General features: G+C 35.6%; 2 protein-coding genes across 2 annotated transcripts in view; both read right to left on the bottom strand.

The window, feature by feature from the left end:
• WDR88 (WD repeat domain 88) overlaps positions 1-10927 on the bottom strand; it is a gene marked incomplete at its 3' end in the record, with an annotated part of 17977 nt that extends 7050 nt beyond the window's left edge. Inside the window, exons 1-7 of the mRNA XM_010162067.2 lie at positions 10826-10927; positions 10077-10187; positions 6797-6882; positions 4931-4994; positions 4299-4437; positions 3225-3354; positions 85-269 (exon numbers count right to left, since the gene is read on the bottom strand). Of these exons, the coding sequence (XP_010160369.2) occupies positions 85-269; positions 3225-3354; positions 4299-4437; positions 4931-4994; positions 6797-6882; positions 10077-10187; positions 10826-10927 (817 nt within the window). The remainder of the gene's footprint in view (positions 1-84; positions 270-3224; positions 3355-4298; positions 4438-4930; positions 4995-6796; positions 6883-10076; positions 10188-10825) is intronic.
• A 1186-nt stretch (positions 10928-12113) lies between these two features.
• GPATCH1 (G-patch domain containing 1) lies at positions 12114-24685 on the bottom strand (the record flags this gene model as incomplete). Its single annotated transcript, XM_010162069.1, has 19 exons — positions 12114-12135; positions 13333-13478; positions 13990-14114; positions 14585-14695; positions 15794-15998; positions 16682-16854; positions 17192-17325; positions 17598-17725; positions 17998-18179; positions 18697-18984; positions 19607-19811; positions 20499-20578; positions 21318-21465; positions 22337-22582; positions 22920-22978; positions 23142-23239; positions 23591-23751; positions 24182-24267; positions 24551-24685. Coding segments are annotated over 19 exons (2732 nt in total), but the record flags the coding sequence as incomplete, so codon positions are not given.
• Between the last annotated feature and the right edge of the window lie 527 nt (positions 24686-25212).

Genomic DNA, 25212 nt, shown 5'->3' with positions numbered 1-25212 from the left:
CTAAAGTGGTCACTCGTGGTTTATGTGAGATGTTCTATACATAGGTGTTGAGATACCTCATGTACTAGTATTAAGATAACTCACCATCTTGACTGAAAATACAGGAACTAACAGAACCCTCATGTCCTTCATTCAAAGAAAGAGGTTCATGACACTGGAATTCTTCTGTCTTTATATCCCATATTTTTAAGCTTCTGTCCCAGGATGCTGTGCACAAGTAATGGCCATCAGAGGTAAAGCAGCAATCTGAGATTACATTGCTGTGTCCCCTGAAACACAGATGAAAAACACAGGAGGAGTGAGCTTTTGCAACCATTACAAATTTCTCAGAGAGCCTCCTGCAACATTGAGCACCCTGTCTCCATCCAGTAAAGCATCACAAGCATATTCTGAATTTTAACCATATGAATAGTTCTGTAAAGTCTCTGGAACTGCCGACAACCTCACAGTCAGCACAAGTTTAAATCCCTTACTGGATTAGGTCATTTTGCAGGATTGAACCCTAGCTGCCGAGTGAGAAGTGAGCAGCTTTTTTTTCTTTTTTGTTGAACAGCTTAACAAGAAATTTTTCAGTAGCTACAACACAATCACATTTTACTAAAAGTAAATTACAAAAAAGGCACTCATTTTCATTAAATAAATAGCATGCACCTATCCCTACATGTAAATTTAAACTCAAACATTCAGAGGAAAAATATTAAACAACTCTAGATTAAAATATAGTTTTGGAAGCAGTGATACGCATCAGAAAAGAAATCTGGATGTTCCAGAACTGGGTGAGGACTCTAGTGCTTCCTGAAATCTACAGTGGGGAAAGGATTATGAGCATCTCTTACAGGAAACAGTGCTGTAGTCACTGCAATTTAAAAGAAATATTACAGTGTTCCAGATTGAATTTCCCATCCAAAGTAATTCCTAATCCCTCAAAGACAATTTTATTAGTGTTTAAAGGCAGACTCTCTCTCTGATTATTGTTTTAAGAATTCAAAGCTAAATTGGTTGAGTTTATTTAAAGCTATTGATATTTTTAACTGTTGATTTGGCATCTCTATTGTTGCATACTTCCTTCTTAAAATGATAACAATATCCTAAATTGACATAATGTTTTTACTGTATTACTGACTTCAGTGAGAGATAGAAGAATTTAGAATGTGAAGGCTCAGGAGATCATACTGAGTAAGGCTTCCAGTACTGGGCATGACATTCTCCAAAAGCTTATAAGGAAAAATGATCTCTGTACTCAGAGAGTGACCATAATTGGTTCACTGTGAAAATGAAAGTGCATAGTGAGCTGGAGTCCACAGCATCTGTCCTGAATCCAGTCCTGGTTCATACTTCCATTAACAATGTAGATAATGCCATAAGGGGCACAAGCTGGAACACAGGACATTCCACTTAAACATGGGGAAAACATTCTTTACTGTGAGGGTGCCAGAGCACTGGAATGAGCTGCCCAGAGAGGCTGTGGAGTCTCCATCTCTGGAGATGTTCAAAACCTGCCTGGACACTTTCCTGTCCAACCTGCTCTAGGTGAACCTGCTCTGGCAGGGGGGTTGGACTAGATGATCTCCTGAGGTCCCTTCCAACCCCCACCATTCGCTGATTCTGTAATAAAGAGTACAGATGTGAAATGAAGCCAAAGAGGGTCTGCAATTATACAAGGGAGAAGATTAAAATTCAAAATTATCTTCACAAATTGAAGAAATTATCAAGAAAATAAAAGGGTTATAACAGTACAGTAAACAATGCTGTCGTCACTGCAGTTTGTAGGAGCCTTACAGTGTTTAATCAATTATCTAATATATGTGCTGCCTGATCAGGTCAATTTTGTCAAGTCTGACATTCTGTAGTAACAGACAAATAATGGATGCAAGAAATACCGATTCCTTTTCACCATCATGCTGTCAAAAAAAGAGTAAATCTCACCCCAGGAGGTATCAACAGGGGCACATCCACAGAGAAACATGTAATAATAATTCACTGCTATTATAGTAATTAACTATAATTATTATAATATTTGCATTCTTAAAGTATAATTACCTGCTTAAGTGCTCCCTAAGACTCTGAGCAGTTAACTGTCATTGGCCTGATGGGGACACACTTCCAGACTGAAGTTCAGGAATGGCGCAGAGAAATGAGTTACTACAGGGCATGTGTGGTAACTGCATGTGAACGTACGTTAACGATGTGTGTTGAGTGCCTGGGTGCACTCAACTTAACTATAATTATTATAATAATAAATCAATCCCTCTGTTAGAGAGAATACTGTTTTACATTATGGGGCCATATACTTCAAGAAAAATGCGGGCAATTGGAAAGATCCAAGAGATCAACAACAAGAATGATCAGTAAAATAGGAAGTAATAATTAAATATTAAATTAATAAGGATGGTTTAATCTACTGAAAAGATGGCTCAGCAGATATAATAGAAGTTACTGGATATATATAAAAATGTAGAAGAAAACAAGGGAATAATCTGATCTCCATGTCTGAAATGGATCTGAACAGAAACATGTGAGCTTAAACTGCAGCCAAAATAGTCCACCTTAGGAAAATTATTCTAATGATTAACACGAGACAACAGAACAGATTGCTTGAAAGTCTGTGAGGTCTTCACTGAAGCTCATTAGGAGCAGAGTAGATCATCCTGTGGTTGCTCTGACGCCCATGAATTTTATGAAGGACTAAGGTGATCTGGTTGACAGTGCAAAACCTAATTATCACAAAATATTCTGTAAGAACTCATGATTAATTATCAATTCCCAGCATCTAGATATATTTTCTCCTTTTCCTCTGTATTATTTTTGCTTCACTCTGTAATGTTTTTAAAGACTTCACTAAGTAATATTTTATCTCCTTATTCATCAATAATTATACATTTTTCCTAATTAGCAGAAATTAGAATGAGAAGTTTACACTGCAGTACCATATTGCATATGCTATCTTCTGCCTCTATATATACCCAAGAACCCAGAAGCTCTGAAAAAATAGCACTAGAAATGTTTAAAGCCATCAAAATACATTTTTTCAATTATTTACAGCAGGAAGCTTGAGTGGACCATTTTATTCACATTTTCTATATATGTTATTTGCTTGCTTATTACTTTATTTAGTTCCACAATTATCATTTATTTTCTTTAGCACAAATTAGCATAAATCTCTCTGATAGTTGTGAGAGATGCTAATAATGCCATGGATAATTAACTATAGTATTGTTTCTTACTCATTAATGGTAATTGAGGTGGATCGTGTTATCATATCCCATAGCTTTATGGTCTTATCATATGATACTGAAGCCACTCTTCGGTTATCAGGGTCAAAACAACATCTCGTGATTGTGCTTTTGTGATGACCTATATAAAAAAACAAAGTGAGACTACTAGTTATTTTGTGTAATTACATCTGGATCTCAGAACACAGGTCTGAAAGGCAGAACTACCCATAGCATCTATGTGTCGGTCTGTTTCCAAAACACTGTCATTTCAACATTGGTACTTCACTGGCTAGGACACCTCCTCACCCACCTCTCAATGGGAGAGAGGCCCCACAGCTCCTGCAGACAGCAGGAAACACGAACCTGCACCCAGGCACTCAACACACATCGTTAACGTACGTTCACATGCAGTTACCACACATGCCCTGTAGTAACTCATTTCTCTGCGCCATTCCTGAACTTCAGTCTGGAAGTGTGTCCCCATCAGGCCAATGACAGTTAACTGCTCAGAGTCTTAGGGAGCACTTAAGCAGGTAATTATACTTTAAGAATGCAAATAGCTGCATTAAAATAATGTAAACCAAATAAATCCTGATACTGTCACCTAACAAAGACAGTTCTAAAAAAAGTTATTATGATCCATTTGTTGCATGTTTTATTTTTAAATCCAAATGATTTTATCATCAGGCTCTGATTCACAGGAGCACATTAACCACATGCTAATTTAATATTCATAATACTGCTCATATATTTAGAAGCTGATTCTGTAAGAATGGCAAATTCCCTGACCTGCAGTCCTGAGTGGAAGCCCCATGGGACTGAGGACTCACTAGTGAAATTACCTTCAAAGGGAAATAATAATTCAAAAAAGAATCTCTGTTGTTCTGGTTTTGGCCCATTATCTCCTCTTTATAAGCCTGTTCTGAAAAATATTGGGCTTAATGTCTTACAGATAAGCCTATTGTGCCTTTCTCAAGTAAGGATATTTGAATCACATTTAATGGATTAAATCTCTTTTTTTGGTAAGAAATTTTTAAAAATTCTAGAGCTGCATAAACAAGATGTAAACGTCCTATGTCTCACCTTGGATATGTGCCACTACTGTTGCACTTGTTGCATCAAAAATATATATGGTATATTCTTTTTCTGAACCAGATACCACATATCTACCATCACAAGAAATATTACATGAAGTTACAATGCTTTCATGTTCTACTGTCCACTAAAGAGAAAACAAAAGGTTTTAGAAACATGTTTGAGGGTTAGAGAGTTTTACAGCATACTTTCTATAATCTGTAAACAGATTCATAAAGAAGGCTTTTGATAGTACTTTGTTTTGGTAAAAGCTGATAGATGTCTTTATATCCAATTTTTCTCTTTGCTTTAGCAATAAACTTAAGACTAGACAAGGCCACCCTGTTCAAATCCTACAATGTTAATTTAATCAATCTTAAATGTATCTTCTGAGATAGGTTATTATTATCGTACCTATTTGTACCTGAAATAACAGAGACATGCTTGTCAAGAGACTTACCCAGGATCGAGCAATTATCAGCACCAAAACTAGGAATAAAAAAAAATCAAGCACACCTATCCTGACTATATTGTGTAGCACTAACAAAGAATGTTTTGTTTTCTTATTTATCAATAACAAAGCAATAAATTGGAATTTTACAGTAGTACCTTCTGCAGGATGCATTCCAAAGGATACATACAAGCATTTTTCCTGTTTCCATGTCCCAAGCCTTGACAGTGTTATCATACGATGATGTTACCACTCTAAAAATGATTTTAATGAAAACAGCAATGTTTTCACTTAAAAGAAGGTATTTAAAAAAATAAATGACATCTAATTCTGACAATGATTTGATATCCTCACACCCACTAATTCAAAATAGATTTTTAAAGGCTACAGCAAAAATTATTGCATAGCTTAGTTGAAAAAAGGATTATTTATATTTCAGATAGAAACTAATAAAAATGTCATGTATGTAATTTTCAGTGCAGTCAACCCAATTTCATTTCACCCATTACAAGATATTTAATTATTTTTAATTTTAGAATAATTTTAAAGCCATTATGATGCCTTTTCTTTAATGAACGTGTTCTTGTCAGCAGGGTTTTTTGGATTTTCAGTGGTTACGTTGCTGGGTTACCCTTTACCACAAACACTGCTCTGCACAAACACAAAGCCACATTAGACAATAAAGCTCTTCAATAAAGTTTACTAAAACTGGCAGGTTTCCATTAAATGGGAGGTCAAAGATTTTTCCCTCACACAGTTTTATTAAAATATCTAAAATAATATTTATATTGAAAGTCACTGGATGCAACAAGTGTTTTTAGTACCATTATGGTTTTTTATTTTTATCAAGTTCATAAACTGTCACTTTCATACATTTTGCCCAAGAAACTCAATGCATTAACATTCTAACAACTACAAGTACAATTATACTATTAAAATATTTTTATCTTCTCCATATGTATATACTTCCTGCAACCAACACAACCTCTGCTCCTAAATGGAAACATGTAATGCAAAAGACCACAGGACTTTATGAACTGGTGACATTTTTGACTGGAAAATGGTTTCCTGGGCTATAAACAATGGTATTTTGCTTGTTTAGCAATTTTTTTAAGTATACACAATTGCAATAGGCAGTATTGCATTTGTACCGTTCAGTGATCAAAAAACTAGTAAGTCAACTCTACAATCTGATAGAAATTGATTTAAAGTATGACTTAATAATAAAATAAGCCAGAAATAGTACCCTTGGAGGCACCTCATGACCTACTTAACCAAATGTTAATATATGCTGCAGTTGTTTTAATTAGCATGTCCACAGATTGACATTGGATTAAGATGCATTTCTTCTTTAATTGACAAGACGGGTTTAATGGAAAGGCTATGGAATATTAATACAGACAGAAGAGAACTTTTATGAAGGTAAAAATCTCCCTGACAGATGAATCCCTGAACCTTGGCTAATTCAATGTTGTTCTTTTACACAAGTGATATATATTCATATAGCCCTTTCAGAAAATACGGCAAAGACAGATTTCCAGCTCTGTATAACTCAGAAACAGAATTAGACAAGTCCTTTGCCTTAAAAGAGGCCATAATCTATCAGACATGCCTTTAAAACAATAAAAAGATTCCTGTTTAATTCAGCAGGTCTCATATTCCAAACAGAAAAGATTTAAGAGCTCCTGCGCAAGTTGTAGGTGAGAACAAGGTGAGATTTATGGTGGTTCAAGCAGATGAAGGAGTCTGGCAGTAAATAGTCTGCTAGCAGAGTATGGACAGCATAAATGAAAGTGCAAGGATGGAGAGAAGTAGGAGTGTATGGAGGAAGGGAGATGTAAAACAAAATTATAACAGAATAACATCACAGAGCACGAAAGCAAGCAAAAGAAGTTTGACTTTGATGTAGTACAAGCTAGGAAACCACAGTAAGGATTTAAAAAGTTATTTGTTCTAAATTTTGTACTATGTGTTTCTACATGCACTGAAATTGAACCTTGAAGTCATAAAAACTGGCACTTTTAAAAAAGAATAAATTAAGATAGAGAATGGTCACCTTCTGTCATCAGGAGTCAAGCTGCACTCAGAAACTGGGGCGCTGTGTTCTTCAAAAACTTGAACAGGAAAACCTTTCTCCACATCCTTGAATAAATCCAAACGAGTTTGATTAGGAAGTGCTTTGCTAAATTGTAAAAAAAAATACAAAGCATCACAAAATAAGGGAAAATAAACTTGGGAAATCAGTAAAGTTAATCTTACTTTAGTTACTCTTACAATCTCAAACTCTCTATTTCTTCATTTGAAGACTGACTGAAACAGAGTTCTCACTTGCACCCAAACTTCTTTTTATCCTATTTCCATCACAATAGTTTTCACCAGAAATTTTGTTAAAAGATTTCTCCTTGGACTCTTGCATCCATGGTCATACCTAAATCCTGGGAAGTCTCTCTTCATAAGCTAATATATGGCTTTGCATTTTCATTCACATAGTTAAAAAACACACACTCTCAAGGCCTGCCAGCCTTGTGTCAATCATTGCAACATCATTTTCTCCACAAATGCAGTCTCCCCGGCTTATATGCACGTGCAATGCTCTTCCACAGATTTCCCCTTACTGCCTGTATTATGTCATTCCCTCTACATTCCTTTATTCATTCCTTGTTCTCAACCACAAATACAAGCCTCTTGTCTTCAAATACAAAGCTCTGTGATTTAGCCCAAGACATCATCTCCATTCTGCCCTACCTTTGATGCCAGCCTTTGTCATTGAGGTGTTACATTTTCAAAATTTGAATTCCTTTTGCTGTCCTTCACGTTTTGAAGAAATCACCTATAAAAACTGGAAATCTCTCTAAATATACGAAATCCCACTTAAATGTCTGTTTTGTGATTCCTACAACAGCATTCACCAGATTGCTGAAGTGCTGAGATAATGACCCATGCTGCATTACTGGTTGATTTATATTTCGCCATCATCTTTTATCTACCTAGACTGTTACACAGAGTTTTAAGTGATTTATTTTTGTCATACATGTATAACGTTCAAAGCATAGTGCAATCCTAAGCCTTGAGTAAAGCCTTGAGGTTCTTCAGTAATACAAAGAAAAATATTAATCAAGTTTTACAAATGGATCATGTGCCTGACTGTAAACATCAAAACAACAAATAAACCAAACCAGGAGGACTGATGACATGCAGAATAACTCACAGCTCAGAGTATCACAGGATTAGTCATCATACCTTCATCTAGGTAAATAATCTTCTATGTCCATGATTAACCCAATTATTTCAATTAGATTTTTGTTTGCATAAATACCAAGAGGTTTCAGAATCAGTCTGGAAGCAGGCAACTCCCTTCATTGTGCGTGTGCTCTTTCATTTGTCTCCAACATGAGAAGAAAATCATGCACCTTTGACTACTACTCCCCTTTTTAACATCAGCTGTCAAGTCTCAGGTCTAGAGTTGTTTCCTTACAAGGGCTTTCACTTGCAGGAGCGAACCTGGCAGCTCTCGGTAACAGACACAACCCGAGTGAAAGTAAATTTATTTTTCACTTTTTCCACTTATTTTCTGAATGTGCTCTTTCACTGCTCTACAGGCCTAACAACTGACACTAGAATCATTAGGAATGTTTCTAAGACCAGAGGAAAAAAAATAGATCTAAGTTACCATATGTTCTTGTAATATTTTTCTGAGTCAAAAAAGCCTTACACTCACAACTGCTTTCCAGACTTATCTAGTCTTTGTCTGCTGTGCATCCTATTAACCTTTCTTTTCCAAAAGATGTGTGGACTGTCAGTAAGATACTGTCTGTTCTCAAGAGGAACTTCAAATGCTTTCTCAGTACACTCAATTGTTTGGTATCTACTCTTTCCAAGGCAAAAAAAGAGAACCCCAAAGTGAAATTGTCAGGGCTAGCTTAGCCCCCCACAACCAAGTCCTGCGTACTCTCCTGAATTCTAATTGCTTCAGCTGTTCCTGCAGAGGAGGAAATGAGGCTTGTCCTAACAAAATTAACCTTAGCAAATAAATGAAGATAATCTTGCACATACGTTGCTATCAGAAAATTCTCAATACTCAGGCTAATACTTTTAGTTGGATTCCAAAAAATAAGTATTGCTCAACAAGTGTTGAATAAATCTTTCTTAAATAAAAATTATAAAGATAAAATTTCTTAGATTAACCCTTCCACACTTTAGGCAAGAGGCACATTATAGCCTTTCCAGCAAAAAGAACATTAATGGATCTACTGTGCTTAAAAAAATAATGTATTATCTTTTTATATTCAGATCTTGATTTCAGTTGGCTTACATGTAAGACAGCTGAGTAACATTTCGCTAAAGATAGAAAAATACAAGTTCCAGTTCCGAGTTCAAAGCAGGAAAGTTAGTTTAGTAACTTACAGATTGACAGTTCCTCATGTAAATATCACGACTAACACACTGAGATACTTTTATCTACAATATTTGCTTAAGGTCTCCATGTGTTTATTTACTTTGGAACTGATCATTAAAAGATGGGACTTTTTCATTCTAGGCTTCCTGATTTCTTGGATTTGGCCATCCACAGCTCTTGGATACCATAATGGTGCTAACCTGAAAATTGCCTGGACTTTTTACACTTTTGGGGTTCTTGGGCTTTTTCAATCCAAACCTGAAAGAAAGGTTTGGATAATGGTAGAAACCCACTACTGCACTGCATAAAATTCAAGGGCTCACATAACTATATGTCTCCAAGATATCTTTTAGATTAAAATTAGATTTGATCACCCAGAATCTGTATACTTCCCCAGTTCAGATCCTGCCAGTGCTCTGCCCAAGGTGGCTGGAATTTTAGGGAAACCCCAGCTAACTACACAAAACTTGAAAGAGCAAGAAAATAAAGGGTGCAAATCAAGATTTAAATAAAAGAAAACACAAGTATGAAAACACCACAGCCATGCTAATAACAACTGTGTGATCCCTAACTTCTGCTTTCCTCCACAAACAGCCACATATAAACAAGTCAGAAAAAGGAACCTTCAGGAGAAAAAGAATAAGCTTTGTGTATCAACTTACAATTTTAAAATATTAATAAGTTAAAGCTCTGATTCAGTGCCTGCTACATATGCTTACAAGTCACCCTTTAATGTCACAGAATGTGTATGAAATATGAAATAGGAGCTTTACTATTTATCTGTGACTACAAAAACATTTACAGTTGCTATTTTTAAACTTCAGTAAAATATCTTCAGAATGCTATTTGATGATTCAATCTTCACGTCTGTCTAACATTCCTTGTTTGATTTGAGCTTTAAGATTTTTTTTAATTTGTTGTTGTTGTGTTCGTAACATACCCAGAGCTTCACTGTTCTATCATAAGAGCATGAAAGTATTTTTGTGTCTTCAAAGCAAAAATGGCAGGAGCTCACAGTATCACTGTGTCCTCTCAGAATTTTAAATTGGATCTGTAAAGGAACAGAGCAAAGTTTAGGAATATTTTTCCTTGAAATTATTTTTGACATCTTAGTCCACGAGGGGGAGTACGAAAGCCAGAACCAGAGGAGGATATTTTAAGTTTCACTTCTCTGAGAAGCATTCACATCCTTTCCTTGGTACCAGCTTGGAACGGATTTACCCAATCTAGTTGAGAAGGAAAGGCTGATGGATAAGCCTTTATTTTTTATTTTTCTGGAGGGGAAGGAGGTTTGGTTTGTCTTCCCAATTCTTCTTCCTCTCATGAAAAGTAGTATTTATCTTTAAATCTCATGAAGTCTCTCTCAAGTCTTTCAAACACTCGTTTCCTTGATTCTGGCCGATCAAAGGGCAGCACATCAAGCTCTCAGGCCAAACATTTCAGCCAAGACCATTACAAATTTTGTCAGAGATATTTTGAAAAGGCTTTTCTTCAGTCGCTTGGGAGTTTGCTCACAACCGTCCAGCATGCATTTGTGTGAACAGAGCTAACAAAAAAAACTACCCCAAAAAACCCCACCCAGCTGCCACGAGCATTAACCACCCCTGAAGTGACACAGAGCTTTTCAGCCCTCAGCTGCCGGCAGCCCGGCCTGCCCCAGCCTCCCCGTCCGCCAAGTCCCTGCCCTACCTGCGCTGTGGGCTCATGGTCGCCCCATCGACCCTCCGCCGAGGAAGGATTCGGTTCTGGCAGCAGCCCCAGGGGATCCCCACGGCTGCTCCCCGCCGCCATTAGGCCCCACCCGCTGCCTCAGGCGGCCCCACAGCAGGTTCGTTCCTTCCAGGGCTGCGTCCCTGCTCCCGCCAAAACGCCTCTGGAACTTTAACACGGGACAGACTGCGAGTGACCACCGTGCAACGCAGCTGTCAGGATCACTTTCTTCCTGTAACAGAGGCAACCTCAAGGCCCAATGTCTTATTTCTCCTTCTATCACTCAAGTTTTCTTCTTGACTTTACATTTAAAAACCACGCACGCAACCTCTGTGTCAACACAAGACTGTGATACCACTTTGCTCTCATCAAGAGCTGCCACAAAGCTGTGGACACTGAAAAATACACTAAAATCAGGCCCGAGGGAACTGCCACCTACAATGGTGAATTTCAGTTAAGGCTTTTGTTCATAGTGTTTTGGTTTCCCCGTACACCTGGAAAGAGAAGTTCTGTGGGTCTATTTTAACAGCCTGATCACTCAAAAAGCAGTTCAGTATTATTTCATAGTTTACATTAAAATAACTCTACAAGATGGCCATTGCTTTTTAAATGTAGTGCATGAAACAAAGTGGTATCAAGTTTTCACCGTAACTACATAAAATAAGGCAGACTGTAATTATAATTACAAATCTTTTAATACATTAATCTTAATAATTTGTGTCAAAATGACAGTTTATTGGTTTAGGTCTGCTACAATAAATGCTATATACAAGCTGGAGATGTAAAAATAACTCCAAGAACAGGCAGATACTGCAAAACTGCAATGTGAAATTCTGCATTAGACTTGTTAAAAATACTTACACCCAATACAAATTCTACATTGTTTTAGTTTTTAACTTCCTGACTTAATTCAGACTAAAACTTACCCTCCAGCACTTTAGAGGTCCTACACAGTGAATTACCATACAAAAATGATTTGTAATAGTTAAGTTTATTAAAATACCTTGTTTCATGTTAATTAAAACAGAGCCTGCAGTATTTCAGAATTTGCTGCCCAGAAATACATCTTTTCAGCATTCCATAATACATACATTTTGAACATAGGAAGCATCAAAAAAATAAACATACGCACATTTACTTTCAAACAAATTCAATATGAATACAGTATCTACAGTGCTTCAAAGAATACATGATTGATCTACCATCATGGAGGAGATCAAAAATTTGAGATCAAGTCACAGAGCACTGAAGAAAGCAAGCTACCTCTTCAATACTGAAGTTGTTTTAATCTAAAAGGGAGAAAGAAAAAGAAAGAGGTCAGACTGAACAGTAACATGCTACTTTAAGAACATTTAATTAGTTGAGCAGTTTCTTAAACCTTAGTGTGAGAGATCTGATTTATGTTAGATAAAAACATTTTCTGTGATGTAGAGACATGGAAATGCAAAGAAAATAACTGCTTGTACAAAGAAGTCTAACTACTTTGTGCAAAATGAATAAAAACATATTTTAGCTATTTAGAAATCAAAGGAGAAGTAGCTTGGTTTTTTAATAAGAAAACACTAATATATAACTGAAGCTCAGTTCCAAAGGAATGGAAGGCAGAGTGCTTTTGAACACCAGCCTCTCCACTGGCTCACGTCCGTTCCATCCCAATCATTTTGCCATTAGGGCAGCTGGATGTGGTACTTCAACAAATGCCCTCAGCTAGAAAGAGACACTAAACAGAAGCCAACGTTGGCAGTGACTGTTCCAACATGGGATGCACTTAAAGTTGACTATGATCTGAACTAGAGACAGTTACTTTTGTTTGTACTTTACTTCAAGCATGCAAGAAAAATGCAATTATCTTTTTTGATTTTCTCATATCTGTTGGCACTATGATCCAGTCTCTAACTTATAAAAATGTAACAGCACAATCTAAATTTAGCAGACACGTGCATGACTGAACCATTATTCTGCTTGCTTCACTGCTCCTTGCTCAAGCACCGAATTCTCTTAAGCATCAGTGCCACACAATGGATCTATTTGAATCAGATCTTTCACTAATTATCAACAAACCAGACTCAGAACATTCTGAAGCAGACAATGTTGCTTCCAATGTTTCCACATAAACAGAAGGAGATAAAGAAACGGAAATATGAATCACCACCTGCCCTTGTTCAATTTTTAATTCCCATTCAAAATACCTTCCAAAAATAACAGTCATCTTTAAGTGTAAGCTCTATTACCTAGCAGATTTGTGTATTTAGTGCCCTTTACCTTAGAGACTTCTATCTTAAAATTAATCACCCTTCAGCTCAAGATGTCTAATATTTGTAATCTTTCCTTGCTTTCTCAAAAAAAAAAGCAGTATTTTATATTCATAAAGAGATCAGCTGATCCATATTTGCTGCAAATATGTTCACTAGAATGACAACTCATTCACTGAGGTTTTGATTATTCACTACAAAATCTGCAAGTGTTAAAGTAAACTTTCTGTTTACCTTCTTAGAAGTTCTTTGGGTGACAAGCCTGTGGTATCTATATCACTAAGGCTGTCACTGCTATCTGCAGTGTCTGAGCTGCTATCTTTTTCTGATTTTTTATTCTTGTGTTTTCCTTTGTTTTTCTGTTTCTTATGTTTCTTTTTCTGTAAAAAAGAAGAAAAATGATCCCTTAATTAATTGTGAAAGATTGTTTTTTTCTGAAACAGCAACAACAGCAAAAAGCTGATTTCAGTGTAGACTCCAAGCTTAACTCAAAAACAGAATACTTAGCAACAACTCTTTTCCACTAGTCAGACTGAACTAAAAAAAAATGTATACCAAAATCATCCATTTCATCCCAAGTATTCAACCCCTCTAAAACAGAAATTTCATTATTATTATTTGTATACATTTCCCAGAATATGCCCAACACTTTCAGCATACAATATTAAACTACCCACAATACTGTATCTGTAGTCACATTGTATATATGGAAAAAGCAACACCCTAGTTGGATAATTTTCTGTTCTAAAGTTCAGGTTTCAAAACACCTAAGAAACTCAGTTGCTTAAGTTCTAGTTCCAGTACATTTATTTTCTTCAACCTAGCATAAATGATAAGAAGTGTTGACTGGCAGATCAAAGAATCAATAAACTGTTTATTTAAATTAAATACCTTTTCCTTTTTGTGTTTGTGTTCTCTCTTAGTCTTGTGTTTCTCTCTGTTCTTCCTATGTTTTTCTTTCCTACTAGTCCCAGGAAAACTTGCTGGTACCACTGCTTCTTGTTGCCAAGTAGGGCCTAAAGCACAAAGCAAATGTAGAAACAACCAAACAAATGACAATAAAAGGTAATTTTATTATTAACTTCTATATTACTTTCAATCTAATAGGATAGTAAAAAAAAAAAGAAACCTAAGCTTTCAAATGGAAATGAAATGTCTAAAGCTCCTAACTGCAAGCTTCCTACTGTAACGAAATGCCTTTGCAATCTGTTATTAAAAGAAATTGCAAGGCTGGTCCTATGTTTTAATCCCAGTTTTTTATCATTGCCTCTACAGAGCTACAACAAAATTGGTACATGGGCAAAGAGGTTCCTGCTAGTGGATCCCAGCATGCTAACGAAGCATTTGCTGATGCCAGTTTGACCTAACACAGGCATTTAAGACATACAGAGTCTATTCACAAATGGGTTTTTAAAGAGAAATATTGTGTATCTTACATACAACTTCAGTGTGCAGAATTTACACACTAGAAGTCTACAGAACCTACCAGAAGAAAAAGCTGGAGGCAACTTTGGTCCAAATTCTTCTGTTGCATCCAGTTCCTGATTTGAAGTAGTCAACAAAGAAACGCCAGGATCAGTTGTATCAGCCACATTCTCTAAGAAAAAACAAAAAGCTTATTTATTTGAAAGGAAAAAAAAGGTAACACATTTTCCAAGAAGTGCTGAAGAAAGTTGAAGAAGGCTTTCTAAAAACCTCTACGAAAGGAAACTTATCAGCATTCTGTATCTCTGGGGACTGCTCTGGCCAGCTGAATAGCTGATGTTCTGAAACACGTCAACATACTGGTCTGGTTTTTTTTCTTTTTAATAAAAATTGATCTTTTACACTCTACAATTACCGATTAAATTAATATCAGTGCATGTATTTGCTTTTATTTAGTAACACAGTACTACATTTCCATTACTTAGAATGAAAAAGACTTCACAAGATGTATAAAGTTAATAAACACTAAAAGTTAGATGTTAACAGAACTAACCATGACAGTAAGTGGACAAAGTATTCCCATTGTAAGCCAAGTATATTGTGCATTTTGTCAATTTAATGACATTCTGAAAATATAGGAGCTTTTTACAGCTCACTTAATAAATTTTATTAAGTGGTAGAGTAAAAGATTGGTCTTCTCCCTCTCTTGTGGAAATAATCTGGCCACTTTTATAACTAGAACACAAATAAAATGCAACTTTTTGATGTCTTAATAGAATTATTTCAACATTACTTTATTGGAATGTCTGTATTTATAGAGTTAATTTAATTATCAAAGAAATGCGAGTTACTTATTTCTGAATTTGTCAAATATCGACCACAAGACAGTCATAATATATCAATGAATCTTGCAATTTATCATAAGTATAAAAGTTCCCCTGTATTTCTCAGTGAAGTATGCTCCAACATTAGATGTTCTGTTCCCCTTTACTGTTTAACAAGCATATTCCACAGGGCAGTTTGCTTGTAAAATCTACGCAAAACACTTGGCAATGTAAATAATACTGTAACATGCAAGGCCTGATACTCAGTGCACTATACAGGCACCCTTATCAGTGCTGTGTTATTCACATTTTCTACCTGCCCAGCTCCACCAATGCCAGATGATCTGCACAAGAGCACAGCATTCTCCTTACAGTCCTGGAGTATCTGAGTCATAAATTAAGTTTTTACAAGGAATTTATAAAAATGAACATCCACTAAGTACTACCTTGTACATTAGACGAAGAAGTGTCTGGTAGATCAACTTCCTTGGTGGTTTCTGAATTTATTACTGAAGTAGTTGGTTGCTGTTCTTCATCACTCTCTTCTTCAGAGGAAGATGATTTTTCATCTGAGGAACTCACAAAGATGGCCTTAAATAAGTCCATGGATGGCCTGCTTTCTTCTTCCTGATCCTTATCTTCATTAGCTACCTGCAAAACAGCACCATAACAAATTGTATTTAAACACTAAAGAAACTTAACATTCTCTCTCCCAATAGGTAATAACTTCAAACACACTGACATGTATTTACAAAACACTCAAATATCACAATAGCTGAAATATACAAATCTTAGAAACTGCTAGTCCAAAACAGTAAAAGCCTGAATTGCTGATAAACTAAGTCAATGTCCCATAAAGAGCAGTGCAATTTGTGCCACACAGTTGAAAATAAATCCGCAGTTATTATAAATTCTAATTTATTAATTCATACTTCAGTTACACATTACTAAACATAAGCAAAAGGAAAACATCACCTTTCTCCCCAAAGCTTGTACCCTTCTCCATTCAAAGCAGAAAAAACAAACAAACCTATTCTGTGCCTGTGAGCAAAGTGGGTGTAAGTGACTGAATTTACCTCCCAGATTGCCGAGCTACATTTTTTCTTCTCTTAAGCTGCTACTTTAAGTATAGCTGTATCTGCCGTCCTTGTGCGCTGTAAATGTTATAACCTGAAAATTCTTCCAAGTACAATCTCATGTCTTTGCTTATCCAGTGTGCAGAAAAGCCAACTCAGATCTGTATTAAATCAATGCATGTATTACCCAACCTCATTTCAGGGTTGGAAAGGTTTACAGCTATTCCCTTTCAAGTTCAAACACCATTGTCAACTCACCTCAGCGGGAGGAGTTTCACTCAGCCCAGTTCCACATTCTTCTTTTGCTGGCACTGGTGACTGCTGCTGCTGAACATCCGCTTTTGATCTAGCAAGACTAATGAATTCACTGATAGCATCTTTTTTCTCCTTCTCTTTATCTGACACATCCCATCTTGAAGGTTTCTTTGGTTCTAAAAACGTCCCAAACATTTAAATCAGTTGCATGTCAAATTATACTGCATTTCATGGCCTGCCTGATTTTAAATTACTCTGCTTCTTCAGTATAGCTTGACATTTTAAAAATCTTTCTAATTAATATCTGACCTATAAAGGTCTTCTAGATAGAAGAAATCAGCATAACACCATTGACTCCAGTTTTTATGTCACTGAATTTATTTTCAATTCCTTCGTTTGTGGGGTTTTTTTAATTAAAAAAAGAAATCAGGTGCATAAGTCCTCCATAGCAAAGATATTTTCTATACTATTCTCTCATTTATAGCTAAATGAATAAAGTAACAACAAACTTACTATTGAGACTGTTATTCTGCTGAATTTTTTCATTCGTTGCTTGAGTTACAGATGTGGTAGGCTCAGGCACAGTTAAGAAATTAAACACAGAATACTTGTCTCGTTTCACTTTTGGTAACCCAACAATGGAAGAACTAGAGGGAAATAAAAATGTTTGTTGATTATTGTTTTCAACATTGAAAAGGCCTCAAGTTACCTGCAACAAGCTTAAACACCTACAGTAGACCTTAAAACACATACTATTTTGTCAGAGGTCACCATGCTTAATGAGGGTAATAGAAACATTAGGCAGTTCTATATTACATCTATTACGACATAAAAAGAAAATGTCAAGCCAGATTTTCCACAAGCACATGAAAAACTCAGAATTTTCAAGTGTTAAAAGTATCAGTATCAATCATCTTACTCAGGATACGGATCAGGAACATTAAATCTTTTACACAACAGCTTTTCAGGATGCCATTCAAACTTGTCTCTTGTGAGTTTGCCAAACATCTTCATCTTCACAGCAGTTTCCTTATCATCAATATCATTCTGAAAAAGTCAAAACATTTATAGCTGCTCAATAGTAACAACTTACTGAACTGACTATTACTGTGGTAAAACTTAAGAGGAGGACAGAAACATAAATAATTGAGTGTAGTTTAACAAATCACTGCTTTGTATGCAGCGAGTGTTTTCAAAAGTTTGATAAACAGAAAGGCAACAAAACGTTGACATTATAGCAAAAGAGTTTTAAAAAAAGAGAATCTTGAGAGTCAGCAACTGCAGCTCCAATGTACTAAAAGACTGTAAACAGCACATACCTCTTGGTCTCGAGGAACTTCGACTTTGTCAACATCATCTTCATATTTGGCCCGGGTAAACCTGGAGGACAGCGTTGAATTTGAAGATTTGTAGAACATTGCTGCACGGAAGAACTCTTCTTGCTCTCTTCCTCGCTCCCATTCCGTCATACTTGGGTCTAAATAATGATCCAATGTATCTACTATAAGATAAGGAGGGAAATGCTTAGCAGAGATTACAGCTTAATTAGGTCTGATGCTTTTGAAACAACAACAAAAGATAATAAGCAAAGATCTTTGCAATGAGTATTTAGTTTAAGGATAGTATTAATCTCAACTGTGTTATTCCTTGATAAGCGGAGGCAGTTCTTTAAGATAGCAAGATAGGTATTTTAAATAATTTTACTTGTAATGCTGACCCCTTACTCATTGCCCTCTATGGAATGTTCAAAATACTTGATGTACTTAATAGGTATTTAAAACAAAAAGTAAAATCCAAAGCTTTATCAAATAACTAAAAATTAAATATAAGTAAAAATGTATTTTAATATTTGCCCTAAAAAGAAGGGGAAGGAGAAATGTTGTGGAATTCAGGAAGAGAACTCATAGTGAACATAAAATGCAACACGATGAAAAGGGTGAAAAAAAAATAAAAAAAAAAAATCAAGAAATATGTTTTCAGAGAAAAACTGAAATGTCAGGATCAATCTCTTCGGTTACCTTTTTCTCCTTGTTTAAGACTTTTCACAAAACTTTCGTATCTTTTTTGTTTTTCTGGATTTCTTGCAAATGGTTTGAAGTCACTAGAACCAGCATTTGCTAGCTGACCCCCCAACAACATTTGCCATTTGTGAGAAGCATCATCTGGAGAGGCTGGCTGGAATCTGCTACTTCGTGGTTGCTGAGGCAACATTTTTGCTTTCATTTGTTGTTCAGATGCTTGTTTTACTTCTTTGAGCCTTTCTCTATCTTTCTCAGACAAATATTCCAAAACAGAAGGAGCCGGGCCTAAAACCAAAAAAAAGCAATAAAAACTAAGTAGAAGTTTAAAAATTACTGCAACTATTTCTGCCACTTTACTGAAGCAAAAAAGCATACCACTCTCCATATACATTCAGAGAAAATGCTCTTAAGCATCACTAAACAGTATAATGGCAGAGACAGCAGACAAATATTGGCCACTATTGCATCTTTTATGCTATTTACCACATATTTACATATTACTTTGTAAACTTCACTATTATAGATAAAACTGCAAACCACATTTACAAATTACCTTTTTAATGGATTTCAGTGAAACTTCATTTTACAGGGAAAAAATAACCCCTCACAGCCTACTATACTGCCAATTCGTAATAAGGCCACAAGAGAAAAAAGAAAACACCACCCCAACAAAACACATATTTTGCATCTTTAAAAGATTTAAGTAAATGACAGTACAGGCAGATACATCAACAATTCATCTGTTGGTATAAAACTGAACAATGACAAGGTATTCTAGCTAATGTGACAAGATTTGATATTTTTTATAGTAGAAAATAGTGTTTAAGGCTAGACCAAATTTTTACTGTTATCAAAACAAAGAGGGGACCTGAAACACAAGCAAATGTGCAGTCACAGATAGCAATACCTTTGAGACCAGTCTCTCCTAGTCGTTCCCCCCTCTGAGACGCGTTCAAAGCATGCCTGCTTTGTTGTGTTGCATCACTCTGAAGTTTTCCAGTTGATTCCTCTAATGCCTTCTGTAAATGGCAGTTTTCATTCCCAGCTGCTATCACAGGTCGAAAGTAATGGACTGGTCTGTAATTTCGTGGCAGGTCAGGTGGTGGATAAATCTTGGCAAGGGGATGACAAAACAAAAACCCACTATGAGAGAGATACAACTTTGCATTTAACACTTACAAATGTGTTTCATAAAAAAATCACCTTATTCTAAAAATTGCTCAATTGCAGAAACAGATATTACAAGTTACTGATTCTTTTGGATGCAGTCAGTAAGTGGCATCATAATACAAACTTTGGAAACATGCAGTTAATTCAAAGGTTATCCCTGTGCCTCCTGTACAATGCAATTTTATAAACCACACAAGTGTTCTTCCTTTTTCATCATCAGAAAGAGGACCATGTCACACAATTCTGTTTGCTATTCTAATTTATGCAAATATATATGGCATAAATGATGCAAACCTGGTAATAGGGCTAATGCATTGACTTGTCACCCAATAGTGACAAATTTAAATCAAACCATTCTTCCAATTTTGTGGCAAGTAACAGCAGATAGCGTAGGAGACATTTGCTCAAGGCCAGAACACAGGCAAAGTTTAAATTCATCTAGTAGTCTGACAAATTTAACGTTTGCATTGAACAGCCTCCAACACTATAACTTTGTCACACAGCAGTCTTTATTGTTGACCACAGCTTTTATTTCTAAGAACATAAAAAACACTGAGCAACAGTAAGGTCCATACAGCCCACATGCTGCTGAGGTTATTCTTAATACAAAAATACCAGTATCTGCTTACCTTGCTTGGAGTTGATGATTTTGATGCCAAGGAAAAACCATCCAAGATTTTGCCTATATATTTAACTTCTCTTTCAGACCCTACAAAATGACCACAGAGTTGGTCAATGTTTAGAACACACATGTTTGGCAAAAATTATTTTTTCCGAGTATTTTCGATTTTGCAATATATTTTTTTACGGAGCATAACTGTAGTTCCTTGTCTTAACGGCCTTTCATACAAAATTAAGGGTTCTGAATCTGGATTAGTATTATACAGTTAAAAAACTCCTACCAGAGAGATTGCTGTAAGATGAACATGGTTCATAGTGAGGCAACAGTACCACTACCATGCATAGCTAACATCTTGAGTGCCATTAATTGTGTGCAATATCAACAGGGGCTCTAGAAATCACTACAGCACTTCAGGCACTTAAAAGCTGCACTAAATATAAATTGGTATCAAGATAAAATTTACAAATGTTATCTAAAAAAATAATTATCTTTGCAAGTATTGGGTCATATTTTGTAGCCATGATTCACAGTAATTTGTTTCCTTCAGTAGAGTTGAATGCTGCACCTTACGAAGCAGCACATATTGTCCTTTTAATAATATACTTTGGGGGTTTAATTCTACATTGGGATCAGTAGAGAACTTTGGAAGTTATTTCCAGGTTTGGACACTTCAATATAGAAGGAAGACAAGACCAAGTTTCACATATCAGGGCTAGAAGATACCAGTCCATTGAAAATTAAAATATTTGCAGAAATAGAAACAACACATGTTTTTCCCCCCAAATACAAATTACATGAGCTCTTCAGATAGAACTACAGATCTTACTTTTTTTGGATTTATACTGCTTTGGCGCTGTCCAGCCATACAAGCCATCTCCAGGTTCCTCATCTTTTATAACTGTATCATATTTTGACAGCATTTCAGTTGCATAAATATCATCGTCTTCCTCCTCTAAAGCTCCTACACCAAAAGCCTAAAATATATTTTAAACAAAAATAATGAGAATTAAAAAGTGTAAAAACAATACTTTTAAGTCACATTTCAGAACATATCTACATGTACATCTATACATGTATATTATAGAAGATGTCCAGTATACATATATATATATATATACACACCAGGAAAAATGTACAGCTTCACAAACAAAAGAGCTATCAAGTAGAGAAAAAAAAACAACAAAACAAACCAAATCAAACAAAAACCTCACTGAACAGAAAAGCAAACATGCCACTCCCTTGGCAGAGAGGGACAGTGAGTTTGGACTGTACGGGATGAGGACAGCAGCCTAATTCCACAGGGTAACATTTGCAGTCTGACTAAGAGCAGGTAAAGTTCTCAAGAGGAAAAAAAAAAAAAAACAAAACATCTAAGTTGCCATGAAAATTAAACAAGTATAATTCCCAGAAATTAAAATCAACAGCGCTGCTACATAAGAACGACAAATACCATCGAGGGAAACAAAACCTCTGTAGCTGACAGATTCAACATTACTCAAAATTTTCAGTAAAACTGACCAAAAAAAGTAAACTAAAAGCATATTGATTATCAACTTTCTCTAATAGAAGTAACACAAGAATTTTCTCCACCCAACTATTCAGAGTGATGCGTTTTCCAGTTCTCTTTAACAATATTGTTAACTGAAGGCATTTAAGAGTCCTAAGGATTTGCCCACATCTTCATATTACATTAAAAAAAAAATTTAAAAAAATCCTGTTTTCAAACCACACTTAAGATTTCTTACAATAACCCTACAATGACTAAGTGTCTTCCACAGAAGAAAAATCAAAATGTATTTAGATTTTACTGCACTAATAATAAACTTCATTAAAAAATGTCCTTACCTGACCCGTAATACCTAATTTTCTTCCTTTACTGTGTCTCACATCACCAAGTAAATTGCTTGTGTCTTCAGAGCCACCTGGGAAAAGATTCAGGTGTTCTCTTCCAGATACGCCAAACAAAGCTTGTGAGGGGTCCAAACCCTTATAGCCAAGCCCATGGACATTCTCTTTTGGAGTCAAATCTACAGGCATTATATCTTTTGGTGCAAACGTCACATTCTCTGGCTGGTATTCATCCTCTTCATCCTTGTACAAAATAAAAGTATGTAATAGCAAATAAAACTAAAAGTTTTGTCTGCTAAGCTTTCACAACATTTAGTTAACATAAGACTAGGCAAGTTTTCATTTTCTAAATTACATATGAAAAATATGTGTGAACTACACCAGCTCAGGCAGCAAAAGAATAAATTTTGTTACATTAAAATCTTTTTTCACAATAAGCATAATAAATATTTATGAATACTTTCAACACAACTTTAAACTGCACGTTAAAATACTGTTCAAAGACATCAAAAAAGTTTTCTGAAAGTGTGTTAGCACACATTCTTACTAAGTCAACAAACAACTTCTGCCAGTTCAATACCTCAGAACCCTCAGACAGTCCAGGTGGCAACGCACAACCATAAACTTTCACTGCAGGGTCTGTAAGAGACATAATAGCATTGTATTAAATTACAGTTCTTTATTATATTTCTCTAAGATTAAAACAACAGAAGAAATAACAGGAAACTTTAAAATTAACTTTCTAATCAGTCTGTGAATGCTAACTTTCTCTTAACGAGTTCAGGAACTTCACTGAACTTACCAGGTTTCTGCCTGCGTGGCTTTCTTTTGAGTCGTGGTCCAATTCCTTGTCCTTCTTTCCAGCCCATTTTTCGTAACAGTTCAACCCCAACGGTTATTCTAAGAAGAAAACAAAAGGAAAAGAAGTTACCTCAAACCACATTTTTAATATTTCTTGAGAAATAATATACATATATACCATTTGAAATTGTATTTTTATACCCCACCTTAAAATCAAACCTGAGCATATCAACATTTGCATATACACTACATCCCAGTTTGTAAATGTCCACCTGGTACTAGTCTGCATACAGGAAACAAAAATCCAGGCAGAGGCCACTCCAAAAACCTAACACTGCAGATCTCCCAGTCTTTTCATGGATTACTATGATCAAACATTACTTTTCTAACCAATACAACACTTCTTAGTGAAAGTAACTCTTTAGTTAACTTATATTTAAATTTACTTACTTTGATGGGCCTATTAAATCATCCAATGCGGTGGTTCCTGGAATGGCAGCAACTACTCCTGCAATCTGTTTAGCTTTCTCTTTTATTCTGTCTTTAGCTTTGGATGCAAAATCATCTGTGGTTGTAATATCTTTTGGTGCAATCCCAAATTCACTAAGATCCTGGAAAATATAGACAAAATGGAAAAACTTAAGATTAAAAATATATTTCCCTCAAATTCTTACTTACAGTAATGGTAAAGGAAAGAAAGGAGGATATCGCCCTCATGTTGCCTAGATTTTTCAAGCCATTTATACAGCTGCTCTTACAATAACCTGAATGGTTATATTTTAAACAGCTTCAAAAGTATTTGTATTTTCTGATAGAGAAAGTAAAAGGGTTGAGTTTCTGGGCTTTTTTAATATTGAGATCACAGGACCTTCCCAAGTGAATCAGTGAAACCATCCTATAGGATCTAGCAGTATAACACTGTATACAAAAAGTAATTTTAAAGTTACTTCCGTTCTTCCTACTTAAGATTTAATTGCCAAAAAAAAAATCTCATATTGTGGCAACTGCTTCCAAAATATCTGTATTCCTTTCTAAATTTACCTCTTCATCCATGAAATCTTCTGGTCCAAGAACGGTTCTGTCTGCTCTTTTCTGCCGTGATGACACAAAAGCTGAAGGAGTCCATCCTTTAGAGAAAGTAAATATCTAAGTCAGGTACCGTAAACTGCAACATAGTATTTGAAAACAATTAAAACATTTCAACTTTACACCTTTAGGATACACCAAGGGAACATCCATAAAACTGCAGTCCAAAAACTCAAGGGGAAATATCTTCAACAATACTGTTTCAACTACTTACAATATAATGAAAAAACAGAAAAAAATGCTTAGTGACAGTTAATTTGTTTTCACTAACATTAAATTATGGTAAGCAATTAACCCTTCCCAGCAGACAGAAAAATATCTAACCTTCCTTTGTGCCAACAGTGTTAAAGTAACCAGCAGAGAAACCACCAGTAAATGCTCCATGGAAACGCTGGTATCGGCCCTTTGCATCTTTAACAGTCTGTTCTTGAAGAGGAACTGGCTTTTTAATTCGTTCACCTGCAATCAGATAAATCAGAAATTAAGTCACAACACTGCATAGAAAATGGACTTGCCACTTGCTCCAAACAGATCAAACCGTAGCCACTCTGAACTGGAAAGCAGCAGCAGTTTACATTTATTCCCACCCTACTTTTAACATCTGTATACACTGTTGATGTACACTGCTAAATTAAAAGCATGATACATTCAAATAGAAAACCTACATTCTAATGAGTTCTGAGGACAATTTTTTTTCCTGCAGAAGGGTACTTTTAGTTGTTAAATATGCAAGACCCTTGACAGGATTTCATCACTTCATTGTCTTGAGAAATTATACTACATCAGAAGTGTCTGAAACTGAAACAAACACAAACGCTATCAACTTTAACATAAAGATTTGCACCTTTTTAGCAATACTTCTGTGAATTAAGTAGCACACTCAGGAGTCACAGCTGTACATAAGTCCTTGAACACTGAGTCACTCTCAGGAACATAAGTGTCGGTGTTCACATCAGTATAACCGCCTACACGTCAGCTCTTATATT

Source organism: Antrostomus carolinensis, unplaced genomic scaffold, assembly GCF_000700745.2.
Source record: "Antrostomus carolinensis isolate BGI_N321 unplaced genomic scaffold, ASM70074v2 scaffold2552, whole genome shotgun sequence".
In the NCBI taxonomy this organism is placed as follows: Eukaryota; Metazoa; Chordata; class Aves; order Caprimulgiformes; family Caprimulgidae; genus Antrostomus; species Antrostomus carolinensis.
Note: the sequence above shows the minus strand (reverse complement) of the source record. Positions and strands in the feature narration are given on the sequence as shown.